The 25,610-nt window shown below is 35.1% G+C and overlaps 1 protein-coding gene and 1 long non-coding RNA gene across 6 annotated transcripts in view; one reads left to right on the top strand and one right to left on the bottom strand.

Annotated features, from left to right (window-relative positions):
- LOC110994516 (protein sprouty) overlaps positions 1-22,083 on the top strand; it is a 35,733-nt gene extending 13,650 nt beyond the window's left edge. Inside the window, exons 1-3 of one of the 4 annotated variants that reach the window (XM_022261189.2) lie at positions 3,941-4,042; positions 4,186-4,223; positions 20,916-22,083. In XM_022261189.2, coding sequence (XP_022116881.1) covers positions 20,973-21,611 — 639 coding nt within the window. In that variant the 5' untranslated portion in view covers positions 3,941-4,042; positions 4,186-4,223; positions 20,916-20,972 and the 3' untranslated portion in view covers positions 21,612-22,083. The other 3 variants (XM_022261188.2, XM_022261186.2, XM_022261187.2) reach the window with 3 other exon arrangements.
- On the bottom strand, positions 7,954-16,454 carry LOC110994517. Of its 2 annotated transcripts, none has more exons than XR_006750826.1 (3): positions 16,012-16,454; positions 12,345-12,433; positions 7,954-8,273 (listed from the first exon to the last, which is right to left on the bottom strand). It is a non-coding gene; the product is annotated as an uncharacterized LOC110994517 (long non-coding RNA). The 2 variants fall into 2 exon arrangements; XR_002600222.2 differs by lacking the exon at positions 7,954-8,273 and adding an exon at positions 12,006-12,221.
- Positions 22,084-25,610: the final 3,527 nt, after the last annotated feature.

Below are 25,610 nucleotides of genomic sequence, written 5' to 3'. Positions count from 1 at the left end.
AAGTAATAAGTATTAAGTTCATAACGGGTTTCGTTAATTTATCTCCCATCGCTAAATTTAATAAATTTCAATATAAATATTGATGATTTATGTATACTGGATTATATGACATACTTGGTGTTGATGGTTCTCACATCCTGGTAGAGACGATCCTGCATTCCGCATTCATGAGAACTCTTCAAGTGTAATAAAATTTTAATATGACTAAATTTAAATTCATACATCCTATTAGGTTTTTTATAGCTAGGAATTCGTAATAGATGTATAACCAAACTGTAATATTAAGGTAGGCCAACGTGGTGATTTTTTAAAGGTTTTATTCTCTAATATAACTGTTTGTCATAAGAAGCGTTTGGTACAAACTGGCTCGCTCCTAAATCTGCCAACATAATCTAAACTCCTTTATTCCCGTGCCGGTTAGCTTATTTAAACATTGTTAGGTGAGACAAACTCACATTATATTGGTTAAAACCTAAGCAGCGAATTCGTTCATAATGCGCCGTCATCGCCCATGAACACCCACTATAATGGGAGCGACACCGGTTTTTAAGGTGTAAACTCTTTTTTTTAAATTGAAATCGGCCAGGAAGGACATCCACTGGGAGAATATTCCACAGTTCGCTAGTTCTTTAAAGAAAAACTAGTTTTAGATTTGCCGCCAATTCACAAAAACAAATGACAAATGAATGCAATATATGAGGTTACCAAAGAGTTCTAAAATTGAATTTCAAAAAGTTTTAATTAGCAATATTTCTAACTGGCCAGTTCTAAACATTTTTCAGTGTTACCCACGTATCAACATGTTAAAATACTCGTGATTTTTGGTGTTAGAATTATTGTTAGCCTTGTGGCTACACAATGAGAGCATTATTTCTCGTCCTTGGAGTGCGTTCCAGTCAGCTGTTTATACAACACCGTACAGCCACAGTCCAATTACCACTTTAAAGTAGAAAACAATATTTGTCCCTCGAAAGTCATATTAAGATCTTGAAATATCATTTATTAAAAACATATGTAGTAGGTAAAAAAAACAATTGTATATCATAGTAGGTAGGTTTCAGTCAAGTACATTTGTAGAAGTTCACTGAACTTATTCGTGGTGTGCAAGTACTCCTTGACGCCTTCTTTGAGTGATATAGTTAAGAGGACGAAGGAAGAGGTCCATTGGACTGCAATTGTAGCTTATGCGTACCTGGTTCCACAAACATTATACCACACTGCCGATAAAGTTACAGTAATTTTAGCAAACAATTTTAATATATCTAATCATATTTATAGTAAATTATATAGTGTTTTTATCAATGAATGTCATGTACACTGTGGTCAAATGTTGATGCAGAGTAAACAAAATAATGGTCACTGCATGTGGATATGTTTACTGCAGAAAGATATTTCATGACTTGGCATGGGAAATAATGTTTAGTATGGAACGCGGTGATGTTTTTTTATTACTAATGTAAATATTGTATATCCCTAATTGCTCGTGAAATTAAATTAAATACTCCTGTAAGCCAAGATAACCAATAATAAATAATAAATAGATTTATTCTATTTACTGTAATGTGAATGGGATTTCGTCTTAACTTTTTGTTAAATAATCAGTAAAACTTATAGACTTATGTGTTTAATATTTGTGTTCTTGAAGCACTACTAAGGACTTATAGTCCTTCAGAGTCTCCATCATCACCGTGGTTTAGAAGCGTTTCATAGATTATATATATAGAATATTCTATCATGAGATTCAAGCATTTGTTGTTGTGTTGATAGTTTGTGTCACGCAAGTATATAAGTATGATAATTGGTAATCTGGATGGAGCTGTGGGCGCTGAGAATGTGGATATTTTGGGCTATTATCGCTCGCCCACGCGCACCAATTGGCAGAAAAATGTTACAGAAATACAGCGGCCCAGTTCACATCTTGCATCTCTGATCCTGACATTGAGTTTATACAAGGAGATCTTAATTCCAAAATCCGTTAATTTGCCGCTTGCAGAATTAGTGCCTTAGGATTTTTTTTAGGAAAAATGTTTTTAATTAAGTATAAATGTATATTAGTTTAAGCATATTTTATCAAACGACGTATCTATCTAAATCTATCTATCTAATCTATCACTTATTTAATTCGTATTTTATTTTTTTCCTAACTGTATCACAAGTCTAATGGAAGATCTGTGTTCAACCGAATATCCTTCCATGTTTCCGGTGGTTAAAAATGTTTTCGAAAGATATCCACGCACAGTTCACCATCTCAACTTTTATATTAACTCGCTTAGCTTCACACTGGCAGCAAAGTCTATTAATAAATGCTTTTATCCACGAAGTTTTTGACTTGTTTTCGAGGTTAGATTTAATAAAATACACAGAGTACAAATTTAATGCAAAAGTTTGTATAAAATGAACATTAAAAAGATCGCCTTGTTTTGAAAGGTCTACGCGAATAAACTACGGATAAGAAAATACGATAAAACATATACTGGCGTTAGTAAAGTATTGAGATACTGTATATATAATGCTATGTATAAGGCAAGCAGACCGGCCGGTTTTGATACTTGGCGCGATTAAAAATCGTTACAACTTCCGTTCCAAGACTCAGAGCGAGGCTCAGATAAAAAAGATAAATAAAAAAATAACAAAGATCGATACGGCGGTGCTACCTGTTTTTTTCACCAAGCTTAGTGCTTGAGGCTATTGCATGCTAATACCGTGGTCAGCGATTTTACTGATTATTTTTATAACTTTAACCAAAACTTAATTATGTCCCTTATAAATTTTCTAGTCGTAAACTTTTTTATGTGACATTTAGTACCTAACTAAGAAGATAATATATTTAATAATAATAATCAGTGGCGCTACAACCTCTTTAGGTCTTGGCCTCAGATTTCTGAATCTGTTTCATGATCAATTCTTATATCTAATAGGCAAGTAGGTGATCAGCCTCCAGTGCTTGACACACGTCGTCGACTTTTTGGGTCTAAGGCATGTCGGTTTCCTCACGATGTTTTCCTTCACCGTTCGAGCAAATGTTAAATGCGCACATAGAAAGAAAGTCCATTGGTGCACAGCCGGGGATCGAACCTACGACCTCAGGTATGAGAGTCGCACGCTGAAGGCACTAGGCCAATATTTTATAAGGTTTTCTAAAGTACACGACGCGTTAAAAGGTTGAACTCATTCATTAATGTTAGAACTACATCAAATTGATTGACCAATAGGATATAACATACAAAACATAATGAGTAATTTAAATTCAGTTTCTCTTTACAGTTCCTTAATTTATATTGGTCATTATCGAAGTCACCAATACCATTATAATCATTAGACATTATAACGTGTAGTCTACATGACGCATGAAGCGACAAATTAATGATGCCATAAATGCTTTCTTATTTACATACTGTATAGGAGAACACGATCCGACTTTAGTTTAGAAATGTTAGCGGCGCTCTTCGAAACGAATTAGCATCGCATGATGTCACGCATCCGGCTGCATCTATCAATCGAACGGTCATTTTTCACTGCAACCGGTAATAAAATATATCGGATTAATAAAAGATTTGGTCGAGAGCAGACATCGACAATTTCGAGCGCCATGATGATATCGGTTGTGATGGTGTGCGTGGGCCGGGCGGAGAGCGGCATATCAAGTCTGGTAACTATGCGGCGTAACTCCGGTAGCAGTGCAACAGGTCTGGCGAGGGGGCTGCGCGCGGGGCGCGGGGGGCGGTAGGAAATCCTTCGCTGACGAGCGCACACCGCCGCGTGCGCATGTGTGCGCCATCCGGTTCGGTTTACGTGTGTGCCGTGTACATTGACCGTGCAAGTGTATTGGTGCGTATCGAGCCGATCGATCAATGAGCTCGACACCGACTCGACTGTTGCCTGCATGCAACTCATTGATTAACGCTATGAACGTGGAATTGTTTATTCATTCATGATGAATATTTTTATTTCAAATGAACGGTTTTTCTACCCATATCCTGTAAGCCTCCTTGAAAGATCGAGGGCACAGCGCAAAAAGGGCTGATCGGTTGACCACTACGATGTAAGAATTACAAGCAGATAATCTATATTTTCTTTTATACTGCCTAACTACATTCAGATAGTCATCAATATTTTCATGTATGTATAGGCAAGTATACAATAAAAAAATACTGAGATTTAATTTTAATTATTTTTTATTTGCAGGTACCATACAGTAAATTGATATCCCACGTACAATGGAAGTGAGTATAACCACAATTAAAAATCATGAAAACAGACGAAGATCAGTGTCTAGTCTTTGTCTTTAATAGCAATATCTTAACTTCCAAACACTAACCTAACCTAACCATATAACATTCAACTATACCATCAGGTTTTGGTAAATTAAATCACGGTTTTGACCTGTAAGATGATTGATTAGGTGAAATTTAATAGAAATCACCCACATTTTGGTCCGGTTGAGTTTTGAAAGTTGTGGGAGCGAGCAAATTTCGATGGCGACTGTTGACACACAGTTTCAAGGTTGCCGTTACAACAGACGTGACGACTACTTTGATTGACTTAAAGTAGTTGATATAAAAAAAATCCGCACAATCAGCTATCTATAAATAATCATGCAAATGTTACAACGTCATATAATAAGAACACAAACGTAATGTCATAATAATAAGTTAAGTTATTTAGGATTGGTGTCAAACTTATGGTCTAAATACTGCCCCACGCTATAAAGACACCCTGCGTTTATAGATTTAATCACCTTCACCTTGGAAGAATCACGGCACTGATCTATAACTTCTAGGAACAAGCTGGCAAAATGTAGCATAATGTATTTTTTTAGAACAGGGCAGGCAGAACGGTCACCTAATGTCAAGTTATACCGTCGCCCATGACAATTAACAAAAAAATAATAAGTAATATAAAGTAATTATTTAGAAAAAGTTAGTTGGCTTAAAATTTACGAATCACAATATATAGATATGTTTTTGTTTCGTGACGAAGTAAGTTTCAAGTAAGAATAAAACTCTGGACAAGTTCATTTTATATACTAACGCTGAAACTTTCGCGGTTTCTGAAAACGGGACAATTTTGCATCCCACAGTTCATTTTGGAGACACCGGGACTCGTAATTGGAAAAAGGGATAGTCCCGTTCAAAACGGGATGTCTGCTCAGGTTATCTATATATAACACATCTTAAAATAAGTTCTCAGTCCTAAATAAAAATCGTACAGCTTTTGTCGTGTCGTCCGATGTAAACAGTGAGGCATCGCAGGTGTAGGCCGAAGAGTTAGGAATTTGCGTGGCCGAGGTGTCGCGGGCGTAGCGTGGGCGCCGCCAGTTCGCCCACGGGCGCCGCACCTAGCCATAACGCCGCCGTCTTGAATGTAACACTTAAAACTCCTTAAGACATATTATTTATTAACTTAACGTATAACATAAGATCTCGCTACCGTGTACATATATTAATGACTGTATTCGGAAATATCCGTTTGGCACCAAAGTTGGACGGCTTTGGGTTCGATAACTTGTATATGGGATCTATTTACTATAATATACTTGTATATTTGTAAAGTAAAAAGCTAACAAGTCAACATATAACGCCTATAATTATAAATATAGCACAAACAAAAAAATATGTAAAAGAATTCCTCCCAACATCGATATTTTTCGTTCGTCACCCGTTCATTCGTATTCCCCGTATCACTCAAATGAACCTTTATTTTACAACATTTTTTATGTTATTTGTCCATTGAATAATTTATACACTCCACACGACTAAGCAGACATAAGGTCGACATTAATATGTGCTGAGCAATTCAAGTTCTATTTAAGATTTTCATCACTTTACCAGTTACCACACTGAAGACAAGATAGCTAAATTGTCTGATTTAACATGCAGCACGCATGTTTGACACGTATATATCTTTTATAAATAGATGGTTTTATTTTTATCAACTACGTACGTAAATATGTACTTCTGAAAGACTACACGTACTTAATATTTCTATATTTTATATTATATTCTATTTGGACAACAAAATTATCAACTCATGTTTACAACAAATAGACTTAATTATTTATTAGCGAAATCAAGTAATAATACAAAAAAAGTAAACAAAAATTAAAATGAAAAGCAAATTATTTAAACTAAACTATAAAAAAGTAATGTTAATTGGATTTTATTTCGACTTTTGGCCTATATTAAGTTAGGAAAATTGCTCTCTTTGTGTACGTTGCATTACAAAAAATGAATTAAAAATTAAGTTTCTTTATACTTCATTAACAGAGTTTAAGAGTTACGTGCCAATAAGTAACATAACACATACTATAAACCACGTATTGTCGGATAAAAAAATATTTGAATATGGCCCTATAGTAGTTATTGGTGCGAGATTGTGGTCTATGTTTGTGTCGTAGAGTAGAATATCAAAAAACACCCGTGGTGGAAAGTGATGTCATTGGCCGACGCCCTGCAACGTTGCCCGAGCCACGGCCCACGAGCTCTGTCAATACTTTTGATTTTTGACCATTGTGTACATCCTGCACACGTCATCCATACGGAATTCTAACATCTGGGGGAGTCAAAAAACGCTCGCAACATGTTTGTAAGGTTTAGATATAGAAAAATAATATTGAAATGTCGGTAGAAACATCGCACGGCATCGTATCACACATTTTTTTTCGATGGACTACATTTTATTTTGTACAATGTGGTAGGAAGGTGCAGGCATATTGAATTGAAAATGTTAATAATGCTGGATTATAAGACACTAATTATAAAGTGTTGTTGAAACATTAAAGTAATTTGAGTAGGTACTTCAGGACAGATTAATTATTATAGATTTATTTTCCGAAATACTAATCGCAATGCCCAAATTATATTAGAAATAGTAAAGTTTAAAGTTTGATAGTGATCCTTAAATACCGTTTTTATTATTATTGCCAGTTCTTCTCTTCTGTTCTACGCCCTTGCTTTCAGAACTGGCAGTAAAATTAGAAGCATTTAAATACATTAAATTTCTTTTTTTGACGTACATAAGTTCATACATTATGTTCCCAACATGAATAAATGATTTTGAATTTGAATATCATAAATTGACAGTTCATCAAACAGTTTTTCTTATAAATCTATAGAATATTACATAATAAATAATACAAAAACATACAAAATAATAAATACATTTTCTATTCCTTAATAGTGAATGCATGTTTTAATTACAGTAGGAAAATATAAAACAGCTAATTTGATATGTTTTATTAATTCAATATTGTGTTGGGATCAGTGACATTCTTATTTTAGACCTCTGTTGCCAACGAACGCTTCGATTTATATTAAATTAAAAGTTATATTTTACTAACTTTCGTCTCAAATACGTTCGACCTGAATTATAGCATGTTACCTATCAGAAATCGTTAAGTAATTTTACCTTGTTAAATCCAGTAGAGGATTCGAAATAATATGGTTATTATTATTTTATATTATGATAGATTTTCATTTTCACAATATTATATATTTTCTAAGTACTGAATAAAACTCTGTAAAACATTAAATATTTTATTTAGACATTAATATAATAAAGTAATGAATTTGTTTAGGTTTGTCACATGTATTACATAAATAAAATTTGATAACGGGTCCGAGGAAACTCAAATAATACACAAGTTTTAGTACAGTTTTACATTTATATAAAATCTACGTTATGGCCAATATTGTTTGGAATTAAGAAAATTTAACGATACTCATTTGTTTTCGTTCTTCCTTATAAGGCATTCTTCTCTAAACAAATGAATTAAGCTCTCACACTTTTGTGAGTATGCAAAAGTTTTCTACAATGGTCATATAATGCTAGCAGGCCGAGTATCGCGCCGCGGCTGTAGCGATGAGCCGGACGGCCTCATGGAAGGTCACCGCCGCGTTGCCCCCTCCCCCGCCCGCTAACCGCTCACTCCCCCTCGTCCCACTCCTACGACCGCTACGTGGAATTTATGTAATTGCCTTCAATTAAAATGAGAAGAATTTTATACAGCTCCGTCTAACACACGCGAGATCGAATCTATCGTTTCGCATACGCGGGTCGGCTAAGGTCACATGTTGTGAATGGACTCGTGACAACTATTCATTCAGTGATCAACTTTGTTTATGAACGACACTAAAATCCTCACATATATATTATAAAAGCGTCTTTTACGATATTAAACTGCGAGTTTGTTAAAGTATTGGCACAAAACTTTTGTATATTATGTTTTAACGCAGTCATCGTTTTGTGATTTCTGTGACGAGGATTCGCCTTATCTGTGGACAAAACAAACGTATTTGTAGTTTGAATGTAAAAATTAAGATCTCTGGTTTAGATGAGACACCACCTTGTTTGATGAATCGTACAGATTTTAAAGTTTGTAGTAAAATTAATTAAATCAAATAAAATATGGATGATAGTAATCAACAGAACCATATACAATATATCACCTACCACTAAGTCCTACCTTTGCATAATTATCTTTCGTTGAAATTTATGACTTTATGCTTAAAGCAAATGGGATATATTAAATTTTATGAGACTAGATTTCTTTTACTATTGTTAATATGTTCTACTTTAAGATGTGGTATACTTCTTTTCTGTTATATTTTTAATAAAAAAAATATTTGACATATAAATTTATACGTATATTGGAACGTACGAAAAGAGTTTTAGTATCATTCGTACATAATATGTTACGGTAATTTTGCTAAATTTCTTCCAACATAGTATATAGTTCATAAAGCTTTGTATTTATAACTATATAACGAAAGTAAATTGTATTGTAACGAAATTCTGAACATCACTCTTACTGCAGTCTATATAAATATAAGCAGCGCATGAATTTGCACATATAAACTATATTACGAACATAATAAAAAAACATGATAGATGGATAGATATTTTGTGTTTATAGGACGTGCATTATTTGTTATGTTGATTTTTACGGCTATTCACACAAGCAATGTAATATATAAAATTAATGTGATATGTAGCATCCGTTTATTTTCATTAATATTTTCTTGATGTTTCCTGCTTAAGTTGTTTGTATGATAATTTGTCGGATCACACATGTTTATTGGCCACAAAAAATATGCGCAAAATGGCCAAACCCCAATGTGTTTAAACTTTAATCGATTCTAAGAAGGAGCATCGTTCGTGAATATATGATTTGCGAAAAGCTTTTATATAGTTATATGGGCGTTAGAACTTTGGTGAGAATAATAAAATAATTACTTGTACGAGACTGAAAATGTTTCTAATGTTAATTTTTCTTCATACAAATATGTCTTGGTTATAATTCTTGTCTTCACCCGGACAGAATACAGCAATTGATAAAATAACCAATATATTAATATATTGAGTTCTTTATTATACAAAAACTAATTCTAATTTGTTTTATCCTTAAAGCCACGATGGTAAATTGAAAAAAATCCAGATACTGTATTATGCGATGCACTCTGTAAGATTAAGAAATCCATAGTTTGGATAAATATTTATTGATTTTTACCGTAAAGTGCCTGTGACTTTGACTGTGTGATTGGGACGTTAAAAAGACATCTTTTTAACTGCTTTAAATTATTTTTGCTCTCAAACATCACACATTTTACAAAGCAGACAATCATATACTTATGGAAATAGGATATACATTATACACGTGTGAAAATAACATAAGGATTTAAGAAGGCACAGCACTCCGGTATGTAGCTCACTAGGGCACTAATGAAACTAAACGAGATAAAAGATTATTATATCAGCCCATAGTACGTTTATTAATCTACAGTAATTATTAACATTTATTTAAATGTACATAAAATTATTTAGAATTGTTTGTTATGAATGGCGCTTATTATCAATCCTTATCATACATCCGGTGTAGTATATGGACTTATAATCTAATTTGGACATATTAACAATATGTTTTGTGATAGTTTTTGACAAATATCGTCTTATCACTGAACTGAGATACACGAGTATTAGGTTTTTCGTATTGAATTTCGTCTAAATTATTACATTTTAAATACACGTGAAAAGAAATATGTCTTTTTTGAGTTTCACTACGGTCTTATATAACGTTTTGTCACTTGTATTTATATTTATATAACTATTTTTTATTTCACTACATTTTGAGGTGGCTTGTGGCTGCACAGCCGACCTGTCAATGTGTATATATATATACACTTGAAATATAATACTTTATGAGTGTGTGTGAGTTTTTCTTCGCAGTAGTTCCCTTTTAGGCCAATTGTAAAATGTAAAACGTAAAATGTAAAGGCCTTACAGACAGAGAGAAAATCATATTTTTTTACTATTCAAACTGGCGTCACGGGTACGCATCGGCATTAGGCCCTTCATGATGTAACGCTCTATAGAACCTGCAATCAAAATTGTCTGTAAGTACAGTGTCGATGCCGGATGGAAAGCGATCGGCTTCCGGCAAACGACCGCCTCCAGAATATCAAACGAAGCCTGATTTCTATTGCTGCAATATCTTATCGAGTAGGTGCTGTTCCATATTTGTATTGCTATTTGAGATCCCACATTTCACCTACTTGTTTTGCGTAGGTCGTATCGATTCTATTCTCTGTAAGTAACTGCGCAACTGCCTTGATGGTTCAATGCGCACAAGCAGGTTCGACTCACGTTGAAACAATTATTTTTTCAAAAGGCAGTTCACATACTTGACTTCAAAATATAATTATCCGCAAACCTGTTTCTTTCTTTCTTCTATTCCAATGCCAGATATTTGAACATTGTTTACTGGTCATATTTCTATGTATTAAAGGTTTTATATAGTATTCAGTGTGTACATGAACGTAATCGTGATTAGCGGTTATTGACTCAAAGGGTTGTATTAAGAATTGTTTAAGTCACAATCTTGAGTAATGTAAAAGACAGAAAAAAAATCGAATGTTTAGTGAAATATAATTTAAAATTTTATTACTGATAAAAATAACTTTTACATTTAAAAACCCAGTAACAACTGCGTGCGAACATATTTTAATGATAGTAATGAATGTTTTGACACAATTAGCAGCAATATATATATATTATATAATGTGGCAATTTTAACACCTCATATAAGGCTAAGATAAACGATAAAACTTATGCAAAAATCTTTGGATTAGTATATTAATTGCATCACCCTATAACGTTCACCGTTGCATTTTATTTGCTACAATAAAATTACATTATTTTTAAAGGTTTTATATTTAAAATGGGCTTTCTATTTTGTGAGTCTGTATCAGCATCAGCAGCGCGATTGCGACATGTTTGTATGCAATTTCGATGAACATACTCAATAATCGTTACGCTGATGTTGCAACTTTGAAATTGTACGGTAAAAAAGTAGATAAGATAGAATAGTAGAAGATAAAAAAGAATAGTAATAAGAAGGGAAATTTAAAAAAAAACTAGGGTTCTGCTATGTGAGTTTCCATGAGCTGGCCAGCCCAGCCCATCTTTTTGTTCTAAAATTAAGTAATGTATAACTTGTAATAGCTTGAGATGTAGGACTTGAAGGTATTTTTTTAATAATAATATACCAGATACGTTGTGTACCTTATATAATGTATGCCAAATCTTATAAATAGCAATTATTATCAACGTTTTACGATGAACAAATTATAATGTCCTGTTTAAAAAAAAAAACATTTGAAAACGCTCCAAAAATAGTTTATCTCTATGGCTTATTCCATAGTATATAAACTATAGATTTATTTAGACGCTTTGCATACTCTATTTTGTTTTATTAGATTTAATCCCGACGATTCAGAATAAATACTTTATAACAACACTGCATAATAATAAATAATATATATGTATAATGAAATACTTGTACGTAAGCTTGATTTGCTTTAATAGATTATACTAAATTGCATTTCAAGTTTTTCTGAGAATGTGCTTTTCGTATGAAAGCTTATTGTAAGCTGATCAACTTTCCTCGAATGAGTCGATGTGGTACGAACGGTGTCATTTTCAATGTAAGACTTGTATTCACTGTCATTTCATTTGTTTTGTTATCTTGTATTTCTTTTCTTGTTCTACAAATTGTAAATTTTCACCAACTTCTGCCACACTCCATTTATAAACGGATTTGTCTTTTTTATGTGATATTATAATACCTAATATTTAGATTTCATCATCAACCAACTGCTGACATGGATCACGTGAGTTCCAAAGCTGAAGAGCAATTTTAATTATTGATGTTCAGATGATGAAATCTGAAAACATGAAAATACGTGTTGCGGAATCAACAATTATTTTGTTAAATGGATTTTTGTTAACAAATTAATATTAAAATTCAAGAATAATATAAGGATTTTACAATATATAGTGTGTCTCACCCTTAGCAAGTCTCTTTCGGCCACCCATTATTTCCTCTCTGATGAGCATCGCATTTCATGTAAACTCAATTGAATCACTTATTGTTCAGCTGCAATAAGAAAACTTTAATGATAACACCTCATTTTGAATGAATTCGTGGAATATAAAACCTCTTTAAATGACTAGCTAAAAAATATCACAAGAATTAGAAAAAGAAAAAGTACCATTGTTCACAAGAATTTCTAGTTATAAATATTGTAAATGTTAATACGTTCCGGGACATGTCTAACTTTAAAAAATAATTTTTAACATATACTATTAATAGGAATCCCTTTAGGAAAGGTTCAAGGCATCGATACTAATGTCAATTAGTTTTTCTAATATTAATTATTTTCTTTTCATCTCACACCGGACTAGGGGTACCAGGACACAAACAACAAACAATCGTAAACTAATTAAGATAATGATGATAATAATTCAGTGGCGCTACAACCCTATCTGAGTCTCACATTGCATCCTTTAATAAAAAAATTATCATATACAAGTAGATCAACTCTATTTCTGACATATGACGTCGAATTCTGGATTTGAGATGTGCCCGTTTCTTCACGTTGATTTCATTCACCCTACGAGCGAGTGTTGCACATACAAAGTCCATTGGTGCACGGCTGGGGATCGAACCTACGACCTCGACACTGCTTAAACCATGCTACCTTTATATGCAAGAATGGCGGCCATTTATAATTTTCAAACCGAAACATGAGTCGATTCACTTGGAATATTACCATGGCGTTCCCCGTTCCACAAACTAAGTGATTAACCAATTAAATTTTTAGTTTTAAATTTCACCATTGTTGTAAAGGAATGTCGAATGGGTGAGCATAAAAAGGATCTTTTTTGGTGCAAATTCCTTGCTTTTGGGAACGGAAGGAAGACCCTAAAACTAAAACAAAAACTGTGGATCTTTTAAAAACCCGCTCAACACACATGTCGAAGCATTAGGATTCGTTCCGGTTCATGTTTTTTTGTTCAAAAAAAGAATACTTAGTTAACTGTATTTTACATTTATGTCTAGGCAGAGCTCGCCATACAGCATACATACATACATAAGGGGTAACGGTATATTTTACTTTTGCTCCCAAATGATGAAGAATCAGAAGGTACAAGGTGGTTGCAGCTCCTTACAAACATCGTGTAAAGAAACTTGGCTATTAAAAAAGAGTGGCGGAGACTTTATTGCTAGTTCTTCTCTTCTTCTACGCCCTTGATTTGAGAATTGGCAATAAATGTAAAATTAGAATCATTTAATGTATATTTCTTTTTTTGACGTTCATAAGTGTACATTATCCATTCATTACCTATATGAATAAATGATTTCTTTTTTGTACTTAAGAATATCAGATATAGAAAGGATATGAATTGGATATGAACGCGAGAAATTTACATAAGACCTAAAGAAGGCGCTGCCAGATCTATGCAACTTTCGCACACTCGATAGCCTGCAATATCGCAGTACACACAAGGGACTCTTCATATTGAAGAGTATCTGTCAATGGTCCAATGGCAAGAAACCTTAAATTTATGGGTTTTAGCCTAACCTAGCCAAGGTTATATTGTAACTTATTAAATATTAGCGTGTACCACTTCTTAGAATTTTCTCATCCATTACTATCAAAAACATATACGTATAGTATCGTCGGAATCTTCGAATGTATATTCTATTGATGTTATTTTAATGAATGTTGTACCTTATCTATAAACATATGTTATTGCTAAAGTATTGAGCTATAAGAAGCAGTAAATATTAAATGAAGTTTATTATTATTTTATTAACAAATCAGGAAATATATCCTATCCTACTCAATCGTGACTTTTGGAATTCATGTATCTCTTATTCTTTGTATTGCATTGTAATACATGAACCGTGAGATTAGCTTTTAGATTTTTTTTGTATGTATTATATTAGATTAGGCTTGACAGTTTAATCATTGTTCAGTGTTACTTGTATTTTAATTTTGTTGATTTGGTTATGCAGTTTACTCTTAATATTTATTTTCCTTAGTTTTTTTTTTCTTCTAGTATTGCCTGGAAGAGATTGTGTGTTTGCTACACAGCCGCTCGTTGCATCTATAATAAAGTATGTTATTTGTTTTTCTTTTATTGTAACGAAGTTTAAATAAATAAGATAAAGTTCTAAGCGGAGAAAGTGTTTGGAGGGCAAAAGCAAGTGAGTAAAAAATCGCCGTCTTCAGGTTTTGCATATAACTAGTATAAAAAAGGCACTATGTTATTTTTTTCATAATAGAATTAAATTGCTCACAATTGTCGTGTGGGAAAATTTACTTAACATAGGTAATAAATGTAACAGATTCCAAGACATCTGCTTCGCTTCATTCACATTAAAATGACAAGAAATTTTAAATTTGGTTCATCAAGCAATGCTCAAGCAGGTAGAAGTTTTTGTTGTTCAAACTTAGGTCCATTCATTCATTATAATTATTCTTGTTTTGTTAATATTTTTTATGAGTCCATTAACAATAGATATTGCGGTAAGTTAATCAAGTTATTATTTTTTGTTCTAAGACGATGTCGATTCAGATTTTATTGTTTTTGTTGAAGCAACTTTTTATCACCTATGAGAATTTCATGCTTCCTGACAGTATCATGTACAATTTATAACATAAGGGTTAGGTACAGGTCTACTACTCAACTGAATTTTTATATAGTGGTCGTGGTAGATTTTAGTAATGGGTCTACTACTCAACTCAACTCTTTATATAGTGGTCGTGGTAGATTACAGTAATAGGTCTTATTCTCGATTCAACTCTTTATATAGAGTTCGTGGTAGATTTCAGTAATAGGTCTACTACTCAACTGAATTTTTATATAGTGGTCGTGGTAGATTTTAGTAATAAGTCTACTACTCGATTCAACTCTTTAGGTATATAGAGTTCGTGGTAGGTTTCAGTAATAGGCCTAACACTAGATTCAACTCTTTACATAGTGTTCGTGTTCGATTTCAGGAATTGGTCTACTACTCTTTATGTTCAGTGACAGTCTTGGTCTAGTCAGTGTTAAGATCAACCTTGATATAGTTATCAGTATAAAAGATTTTCCTTCTGCGGCCAAAACTGCAAAGGGTTGTACTATCACTGGCCTAACCTCTAGACATGTTAATTCAGCAAAGAATACCTGATATCATAAATTTTACGGTTATTCATAAACTTCATATTTATATGTAAAGTGATATACGAAAGTTTTTAAGGAGTAGTAACATATAAATAATACAATAAAACAAATTTATTCTAAATAAATAAGTACATTTGTACATAACTAAGCACATTTTGTCTTGTACACATATATTGCAAGGAAACCTTTGCTGTGTGTAAAGCTTGCATAATCCAAGTATTACTAATCAGTAACGGAAGTTATGCCTACGCATTGCTAGAGCATCCGGTCTTGTCCACTTTCAACATACAATAGCCTATTATTTCAATAATTACGCTCTATATAGTGTATGTTAATATTTAATTTCTATACATATTTCGAAGTCAAATGAGTTGTGTACGTTCATTAATATGTTAATAGTAAATAACGATTACTACTTATACTATTTCTTTCCTCCTTCACCAAGATAATAGTCTATTTATTGTACACATGTGTCAAGTGTAATATTTAAATACTCACATCGCATCGGAATTTGGTGCATAGAAAGAGAAACTTTATTAATATTGTGTACGCAAAACGACCTTCATCAGAGGCCACAGCAAAAGCGGCAAAAATATGACGTGAACTTGAACGAATAATTGAACCCGTTTCATCAGATAGGCTCTCGTTATCATAGTGAGTAATAATCGTTAAAGGAAAGTGGGCGGGGTGTTCGTTGGTCTCGTTGGCCGGAAACCTAATTCCCGGATGCGGTTGCGCGGGGGGATCTCGCCGGAAGCTCGATAAACGAGCGCATCCGCTACCGTCGCCCGCGCCGCAAAATTTGGCACCGCTCGCGCTCGCAGCCCGTTTCCGGCTCCCGCCCCCCGCGCTCACCCCGCTGGCCTGCGAAAATAGCGGCCGACTGCTTCGTGTACGCGGTTCATTCAGTATGGCCGCCTTCCATTCATAAAAAGGCGAGGCGCGCGCGGAGGGACGCGCGGAGCGGGCCGCGCCGCGCGCCGACCCGCACCCGCGCCCGACGCCAGTGCGGAATGTGTCTGCGAACGGGACGCTCGTTTCGTCGGAGCGTAGTGCTAACGCTCCCGGTTTCCCATTAAAATGTGTATAAGAATAAGTGCAGTGAATCCGCACGAGTTCGGAACGGCTAAGAGAATCGCCATCGTCGAGATCAGGAGTAGAAATCAACGAAGAACTTCACCGAGGAAGTGAGTAGCGGCCATATTGCAGTGATAACCGCGCGGCGGGCGGACGAGAATCGAGGCCGGTGCGTGGGCCGCCCCCCGCCCGCGCCAGGTGCCGCTCCGGACCGCGCCGCTCTCGTGAGCCTTCCTGTGGATTTGCCGGCCCGAAATTCAGTGGTTCTGTCGTATTTTGTGAATCAGTGAGGTTTCTGGCGCGGTTTCGGTGCGGCACCGGCGCCCGAGCTCAGTGTAGTGTGTGGGGCCAATACGCCCGAGTGCACTTGTGTATGCACTTGTGTATATCGTGATTTGTGTAGGAGACATGTGACGTGGAACGTCTGCTTCGTAAGTACCCAGACGTCCCGGCTATCATATCGCCCACTGGTTCGAATGCCAGCATCCAGGATGCGTCGATTTGCGGCAAATACAACTCACGTTCTATTACGAGTACTTAACTTCTTGCGGATGACATTCGCTCAGGAATTCGAATTAAGACATAGCTAGAATGTAAAAGTGGATAGCATGAATGAGGGGGCCTTGTGTTTGCCTCCTGCCGGTGCCGTCACACGTGCGCGACGTAGACGCTGTGATCGCGACCCTACTCAAACGGAATCAAATGGAATCTAATTCACTATATTCCATAAACTTATGTTGGAATGTAATGAACGTCACCATCAATCAATCTTGGTATACTTCAATACAACTTATAATACAGGATTATCTGCTTACGTGGAACTCTACCATGTAGCGACAGTTTGGTATTCAGACTAGATACGCTAGGTGCGTATACGCACAGAATTCCATATTCGAATTTAATGACACTAAAGCAATCCATTTCTAGGCGTTGAAATTAAATAGCCATATTATTTGTCTTCGCCATCTGTCATTTGAACTTACACGTTTTAAAAACATTAAAAATATGTAATGATTTCGGTATTCCAAATTATTATAGCAACAGCGGCACCAATTTCTACAACTATAGATAAGGGTGATAAGAAGCAATAACTTGTAAACATAACGACATATTATCTTTTAACGAACTTTATAAGCCGTAAAATATTTAGACGAAACAACATTTTATTAAACACTAATTTATATTATAAATAACGTTATACAGGATAAGATCAAACTCTTACCTTGCTGTGATGTAACGTTCGTAAAGTTAACAAAACACTATTAAATAACGCTTTAGAGCGTGCACGTTGCTTAAATTAAATTTATTTTACTTACAAATCCGTACAAAAACCACTTACATACTTAATTAAAATGTTAATAATGCTTGAATGTAGTTTTTAACTATAAAAACTTTATTCGATAAGTTTTTTAATAATTCTCAATACGGTGATGATTGAATATGTCCACAGATTTTGTTCTAATTTTGAATATAATTAAATAACTAGTTTACGTGCATCAAGTTTCCAAATATAAATCTTCATGTATTAGAAATGAGCGGACGTTTACTTTGGTATTCCTATTAACAACAATTTTTACTCCATGCCTTGATATTGACAATTGACATTTACGTACGATTACCATAGACGGAAACAAGATAAGAACTATTTAATAATAGAATTACAGCTTAGTAAATATTCATGTTGAAATTCATTCAATATTGAAACATAAAGTGAAAACTTATAAACCACTTGTTAACTTTAAAAGGCCGTGCTAAAGGAATTTAAAGTTGGCACCGTTATAACGTGGATTAAAAGTATCGTGACACCATGCTTACCATTCGTTTAATTAAAACATCGTAAACAGTAACTTACACAATCCTTAGACAACGATTGTAATAAGTAACTCTGCTTAATTCTTCACATGGCTTTTAAGACGGTAATCCGACAGCTGCAATAGGTTAAGAAGTAGTTTAATAAAAAATTACATTCAATGAGAGATATTGGTATTTGACAACGCCTCTGTAACCGAACTACACTATCTTATTTGTAACCTTGATGATCAATATTCATCCTATATATACATACTCTTATCACTCGGCAAACCGGTTTTTATGTAATATATAATAAACGTGCTAAGAATAATTATTCCCAAACAAATTAAAAACAATATTTTATTATGTAATTATTTGAATAAATAACTAGATTTTCACTACGTTATTCAATCTGTGCAGAAAAAATTTAGTTCTTTTTCAATTATAACAAAAAGGTTTTATGCTGTTTTGAAAGGTAACAATTCCTTTAGATGTCAAATATCGCTGATATGCATAACAACAGACAAACTTAATTAAGAGTAACAATTTGACACTTGAAATATCGCGCGTGTCAAAATCCAATACGAAAGTCTGGATTCAAATAATCTTTGTGTATATGAAAAGAGTTCTTATATTTATCTTTAAAGCTAGTATATGCAAGTAGACAACAGCCATATGCTACAGCCGCATTTCAGCGCAATCAGGGTCTCGTAAGGACCACACCATCAAAGGCTAATCTATGATGCTTGAAGAATTTTAGGTGTCCGCAATCTGCCATTTTTTATACGAAACGAATATATTAAATTAGTTGTGATAAAGGGTAAAATGACACAGTACTAGTAAAACAAATTTTATATTTCTCTCATTGGAACCTACCAAGTTCCTTACACTTGAATACAACGAGCGATTAGAATCGTTGACGAGGTCACTTTCCGACCGACTTCATGCCTTGGCGGAGCCGTTCTTAAAAGGTCGGTATCACTTGACATCAGATGAGGCTCTTGCCCATTTGCCACTGTTCTATAAAAATGTATTTAAAAGTTAAAAATATTTTAATAATTTATTTAACGAAATATTCAGATATTCTTAAATTTCAATCCATTACCACACACTTTCCATGAACTGAATCAGACAGAGACACCAATATTCCCTCTCTCTATCTGTCTATTTTTAAAATATTAGAAAATTATTGTTTACTAAACGAAAGACTTGTGGTATATAAAAACAGCATTAAATAGTTTTTGGCGAATTTATTGATTTTCATTTAGCGATGTGGATATTTCATATTTAATTTACAGCATTCATGGAACGATCTATTATGTGTTTACTACACGTTGTTAAAGGGGTAGATGCTGTTGATACAGTAACCCAAAATAATTTAATAAAATCTATTTAGTTTATGCCATAGATTTAATATTATTTGTGGAAATATTTCAAATGATCAAAATTTTTTCCTATTGTAAAATTAATATGTCTATGGTATAGTTTTATTAAATGACTATTGATAATACTCATTTGAGTGTGTTGTAGTAAGATTTTTATGACTTAAAAACACAGCGCTACCATCTTCTAGATATGCCCCTCAGATTTCTATATCTTTTGTGATAATTTCTTTTTACTAAGGTTTTGATGAGCTACCTTTGCCTGACCACGCCGTTGACTTTTAGGGTCTAAAGCACAGCGAGTGTTAAAAGCACAGCTAGAACTGCTTTGGCGCATAGCCGGAGATCGAACCTTGGGCGTTTATCGCTGATCACTTTAAAGTATGAATTACATAAAATTTAAATTAAAATTGCGTAATAGATCAACATTTTAAAAGTGTTGACATAGCATTTTATTTACGTCACAGAATTACTTAATAGTTTGCCTTTTATGAACGCGATTTAATCATATGACAATTAATATTTTATTCTTGCATAACTCATATTGTATATCGGTTCTATATTATTTATTTTGCACTAATCTAACTGGATTTCCTTGTTTACTACCTTTTTATATTAATTTTCGATGCTTTTATAGGTTTGTAGTTGATTATGCAATCATTAATATGAAAAATTTTAAAATCTTAACGTATTATAAAAGAACGCGATTAAAGTGTAACAAATCAAAAAATTACTTTCGCCATTATTAATTGCATAAGAACTCATATGCAATAATTATTCGCACTATCAGCTAAAATTGTATACTAGTCTAAATGAGGCCATTGACCTGAGAGAATTAAAACTGTTCTGAAAATATAATACGAAATTACCTAATAAACTATAAGTTACGTTTTCAATGACGCCGTTAGGAATAAGAAATATTATTCCTATAATTATAATCTTTAGATAGGCTGGTATATATCAGTAGCATCTAGAATGTAAGATATACATATGTATTCGGTACTTCTTAACACTATAATCACACTGGGATAATGGCTTAGGGATAAAAAATACGTTTGGGTACTCTATAAAGCAACGTTCTTGTATATTACATTTACATATAATCTAATATGGTAGTAATTTGTGTCTGACCTAGTCATGTATTGTCCGTAGGTGGGGACGATGAGGGAACAGGAAGGCGACGGCCCCGAGAGCCGTTAGCCGGACTCGATGGACGAGTATGGCGGGCCGGCGGCGCCGCCCCGGCCGCCCAAGCCGGCGGCGCGCGTGCACCGTGCGGGCGCCACCAGCTCCGCGCGCCAGCCTGTGTCGCTGTTGCGGCCGCGGCCCCAAGCGGAGCGCGAGCGGAATGCCTACGTCGAGGCACCGCGCCGCGCGCCGCCGACACCGCGAGCCCACGCCGCGGCCGCGCAGCCGCTTAAGCCGGTGACGGCGCAGCCGGCCGCCGCCGCGGATAAGCGTCGCGCTGCCGCGCTCGCCGCCGATTCCATACTGTGCGAGAATTGTGGCCGCTGCCGGTGCGAGCAATGTGCGCGGCCGCGGCCTCTGCCCCAACGATGGCTGTGCGGCTCGTGTCTATGCAGCGCAGAGGCGTGCGTCGACTACGCGTCGTGTATGTGCTGCGCTAAAGCGCTCTTCTACCACTGCGGGAGCGGCGAGGGCGAAGCGGAGCCGTGCGCGGGCGGCGCTCGGCTGGCGTGCGTGGCGGCACTTTCGGTGCCGCTGCCGTGCCTGTGGCTTTACTGGCCTCTCCGCGCGCTTGCGGCGGCGGGCGCGGCGGCCTACGCGCGCTGTCGTCGCTCCGGCTGCCGTTGCCCCGAGCGGCCGCCGCTCTCCAGTATTATCTAGTCCCGCCCCCCGAGCGAGCCCCCGCAGCGGCGCCCGCGTTGTACAAATATTTATTGGCGAGCGAAGGGCCGGGCCGCGCGGGGCCGGACTCAGTGTTGTGTGGTGTGCAGTGAGCAGTGAGCAATGAGCGGTGAGCAGTGCGCCAGTGAAAGGGCGGTGCGGGCAGCGGACAGAGCCCCGGCCGCCGAGTGATCGTCTCGAATACTTGTAAATATAGTCATATAGTGTGAATGTACGTGAACGTGTCGCCCGAACGCCGAGTCTCAAATTTTCTTGAGACCGAAACGTGTCATAAGAAAACGCTAACATTTAGTATTTTGGATTCCACACGAATCCAGAGAAGATTAAGAAATGAGATATAAAACATACTTATTAAGATGTAGATAATTTACCATTTATTTATTAACTGAATTTGTATTTATTTGTAAATAAAACGACAACATTATATTATAAATACGAATGTTTACTACAATGCTTGTTTTTTTCTAAGTTCACCCACCGAGGTCACTCCGACGCAAAAATGAGAATGCAATTTAATATTCTAACCCATGATCTGAATAGGTACTTATCGTTAGGAACAGTGGGAGTGAGGTGATCAGCTCATTAGATTCATTATGCATATTCTACCATAATAATTATTTATGTGTCAATAAATTAATCATATTGACATTTGAGCACTGAAAAACTGGTATAACGTTTCGTTGAGAATAATAAAACCAACTTTCATGCACAGAAATAATAATAAAACATATTTTAATGATCTCATTTAGGAGCAATTTGAATGTGAGCTTTATGTTAATTTAGAGAATTCTTACTCCATTGACTTGCAGGGGTCCATAAAGTCGGTCAAATACTATGAAATTTAATATTAAATACTTTAAAAATGTATCGTAACATTTTGAATAGTGTGATAATCTATATTCGAAACAGACCAGATATCAAACGATTTTTTGACACTCAGAAATCGCTTTTTTGGTGTAGATACAATAGCAACTGACTATCGTTACCTATATATTTATAGTCCTTGTGTTAAAACCGATTTTAGGAAGACCTTATAAACAGTTGCACATCAATGGTCAATCGTATAGTGACATAATGAGACTAGTTAAGTTTGTTTATTATATAATATTTAATAATAAGACAACTATGACTAAAATAATTATAAATGATGAACAAGTCTACACTTATGAGTTATGATATAAATAACTACACGAGTCGCGCCACTCGGTGTTGCGCAGGGAGGAAGCGTCGGGCCCATTTCCTTACATGCGTTATCCGGGATGTGCCCCCTTCCTGCATGGAATGTTTATTGATTCATTTTATAATTGATACAGGATATTATTATGCAATATTGACTCATGTAATCAGCTCATTTTCTTGTTAAAGTAAGCCGTTTCCTGTGGCAAAGAATGTTTTGATGACATTAATTCTTGGTCAGAATCCTTAAACCTTTTAATCAATTAGTATAGAATGCTAACTAAAGGTAAATAAAAAACGATTTTTAATTAAATAATACTGGTGGTTATTTGATGGATAGACTTGATTAAAATCGTTAATCAAATTGAAAGCGATTATTTCGTGTCTATAGATAATCTATATGAGATGTGTACGTTCATTTATTTAGTAAAAACAAAAGACAAAATACTATCGAATATAATATAGCCGAACATAGCACTAAATACAATCAAAATAATAATTTATATAGAGTAGACTAAATTCGTTTGAAGCTTATTTACAAAAACTCAACACATACTAGCATTAAATTGGGGCAGCAGATGTCGACAGGCTGCCGACGACGTTTGATGGCCGGATGCACCCGCCATGTGATAAAAGGGTATTATTACTTATTGGACCTACAAATGGCACTAATTTTATTGCGTAAGTAGTCAGATATTATATATGTAGTTAAAGGATCTTAAAATATTGCAAGGAACTGCCATTGAAATGATTCTCACCAACTATAATTTTGATTTATGCATACAGGAATTAAGAAAGTGTGTGCATGACATTGCAAATGCTAGTGAAGTGTGGAATAAGGATGCTACACGAATTGTTGATATAGTAACCATTGGATTATTCGTTTTTCTATAATAGAAAACGAGATTAAAAGGCTTTATTAGTAATTTTACATTCAGTTTTCACAAAAGATAACCGAACAATTTTGTGTGAGTACGCTATAAGGACTCGCATAGGAAGTTATAATTGGACCACAACAGTTTACATGTAACTACGTTTCTTGGCTCACCATTCCCTAAGCGTACACGTGCGATTATATTATAGTTAATTTTATGACTGCCATTAAATTTACCATTGGCTGAGGTTGTGGTTACTTCATTAATTTTATGCTGTTATAACACATTAAGCATCACAGATTTCATTTTAATCGATACAAAGTTAAATTGTTATTTCAGTTTTGGAGCGATTCGTTTTGGTGTAATTTGATAATTTCTGAATATTATCCTGAGTAGTTCTCATACAGAGCAGAGGAAACCATATAAACACAGATGGTTTTTAAATAGTCAGTTTCGCAGTATTGAAGTAGTGTGCGACCCTCATCCGGAAAGTAGTAGGTGTGATCTTCAGCTGTTACCAATGAACTTTCTCATTATGAGCCGTTCAACACTCGCTTAGAGTGAAGGAAATCATCGTGAGAAAACCGCCAATGCCGACTCGAATCCAACGGCATGTCAGGAACAAGAAGGCTTATCATCTGTTTTTATTATAATGAAGTAGTCATTATAATTAAAACAATTGATCACGAAAGCGATAATGAAATCTAATTTGAAAGGTTGTAGCGACACTGTTTTTTTTTGTTTCCTACTAAATTATTGCGTCTTAAAAACTTTAGAATTAAAAAATCGACTAACTTTATTACAGATGTGCTAGCTAGAACATATGTTGTCAGTGCGCATTACCAGTTGAGTAAGCAAGTCACATTTCTAATTTAGTAGGATAACCCTTGAATGTGTGGAGTGAGTTTGCTCCAGATATATTTAGGGCTAGTATGAGACACTATTTGCCATGCGTAAGCGCGTCAGAGAATTCAACTTGCTATTTATTCGCCGTTTTCTATGTCTGGAATAGTACTCATTTCTGTTTATAGTTGTTAATATCTATCACATTTAAACTGCCTATTATTAAGAATGAAGCATTATTGGTTTTGGTCACAGCTGTCTCTACAAAACGTAGTGCCTAATGTTTTTTCTTTTTACAGAACAGGGGGCAAACGGGCAGGAGGCTCACCTGATGTTAAGTGATACCGCCGCCCATGGACACTCAATGCCATAGGGCTCGCGAGTGCGTTGCCGGCTTTTTAAGAATTGGTACGTTTTCTTCTTGAAGAACCCTAAGTCGAATTGGTTCGGAAATACTTCAGTGGGCAGCTGGTTCCACAAACACGCAGTTGTGGAACGGCGGACGACGAGGTGATTTGAATAAAATTTGTAATTTTAAACGAGGAATATTTAGTTGAAATTGTTATACTCCACGTTTTGCTACTTAAAGCAGAAGTTAGTGGTAATCGCTAGTTACATATAAAAAACGTATGCTTAAATGTATAAACAGTTGTAACATGACGAAATCAAATGAAAATATAATTTACTAGCTGCTTCCGCGAACTTCGTTTCTCCTTAATGCCTAGCCTACCTTTTTAGTACATGCCAACATGGAACATTTTGCTATGCTACCCCATTTTTTTTATTTTTTGGTTGATTTTTTACACCTTGTGTCCGAAAAACCCTAATATCTTACGGAACCCTATTTTTGTTCAAAATTAAATATAGCCTATACTACTCGTGAATAATGTAGCTTTCGAATGGTAAAAGAATTTTTAAAATCGGTCCAGTAATTTATGAGCCTATTCATTACAATCAAACAAACAAAGTTTTCCTCTTTATAATATTAGTGTAGATTAAAAAAAGTAACGTAATCTAAGACTAATGAATGTCTGTAAATAAGGAACTGAATTTACAATCATTACCAGTTGTCAAATAGAGTGTG

This window comes from Pieris rapae, chromosome 18 (genome assembly GCF_905147795.1).
Source record: "Pieris rapae chromosome 18, ilPieRapa1.1, whole genome shotgun sequence".
Taxonomy (NCBI): Eukaryota; Metazoa; Arthropoda; class Insecta; order Lepidoptera; family Pieridae; genus Pieris; species Pieris rapae.
This window is presented reverse-complemented; position numbering and strand designations above follow the sequence as displayed.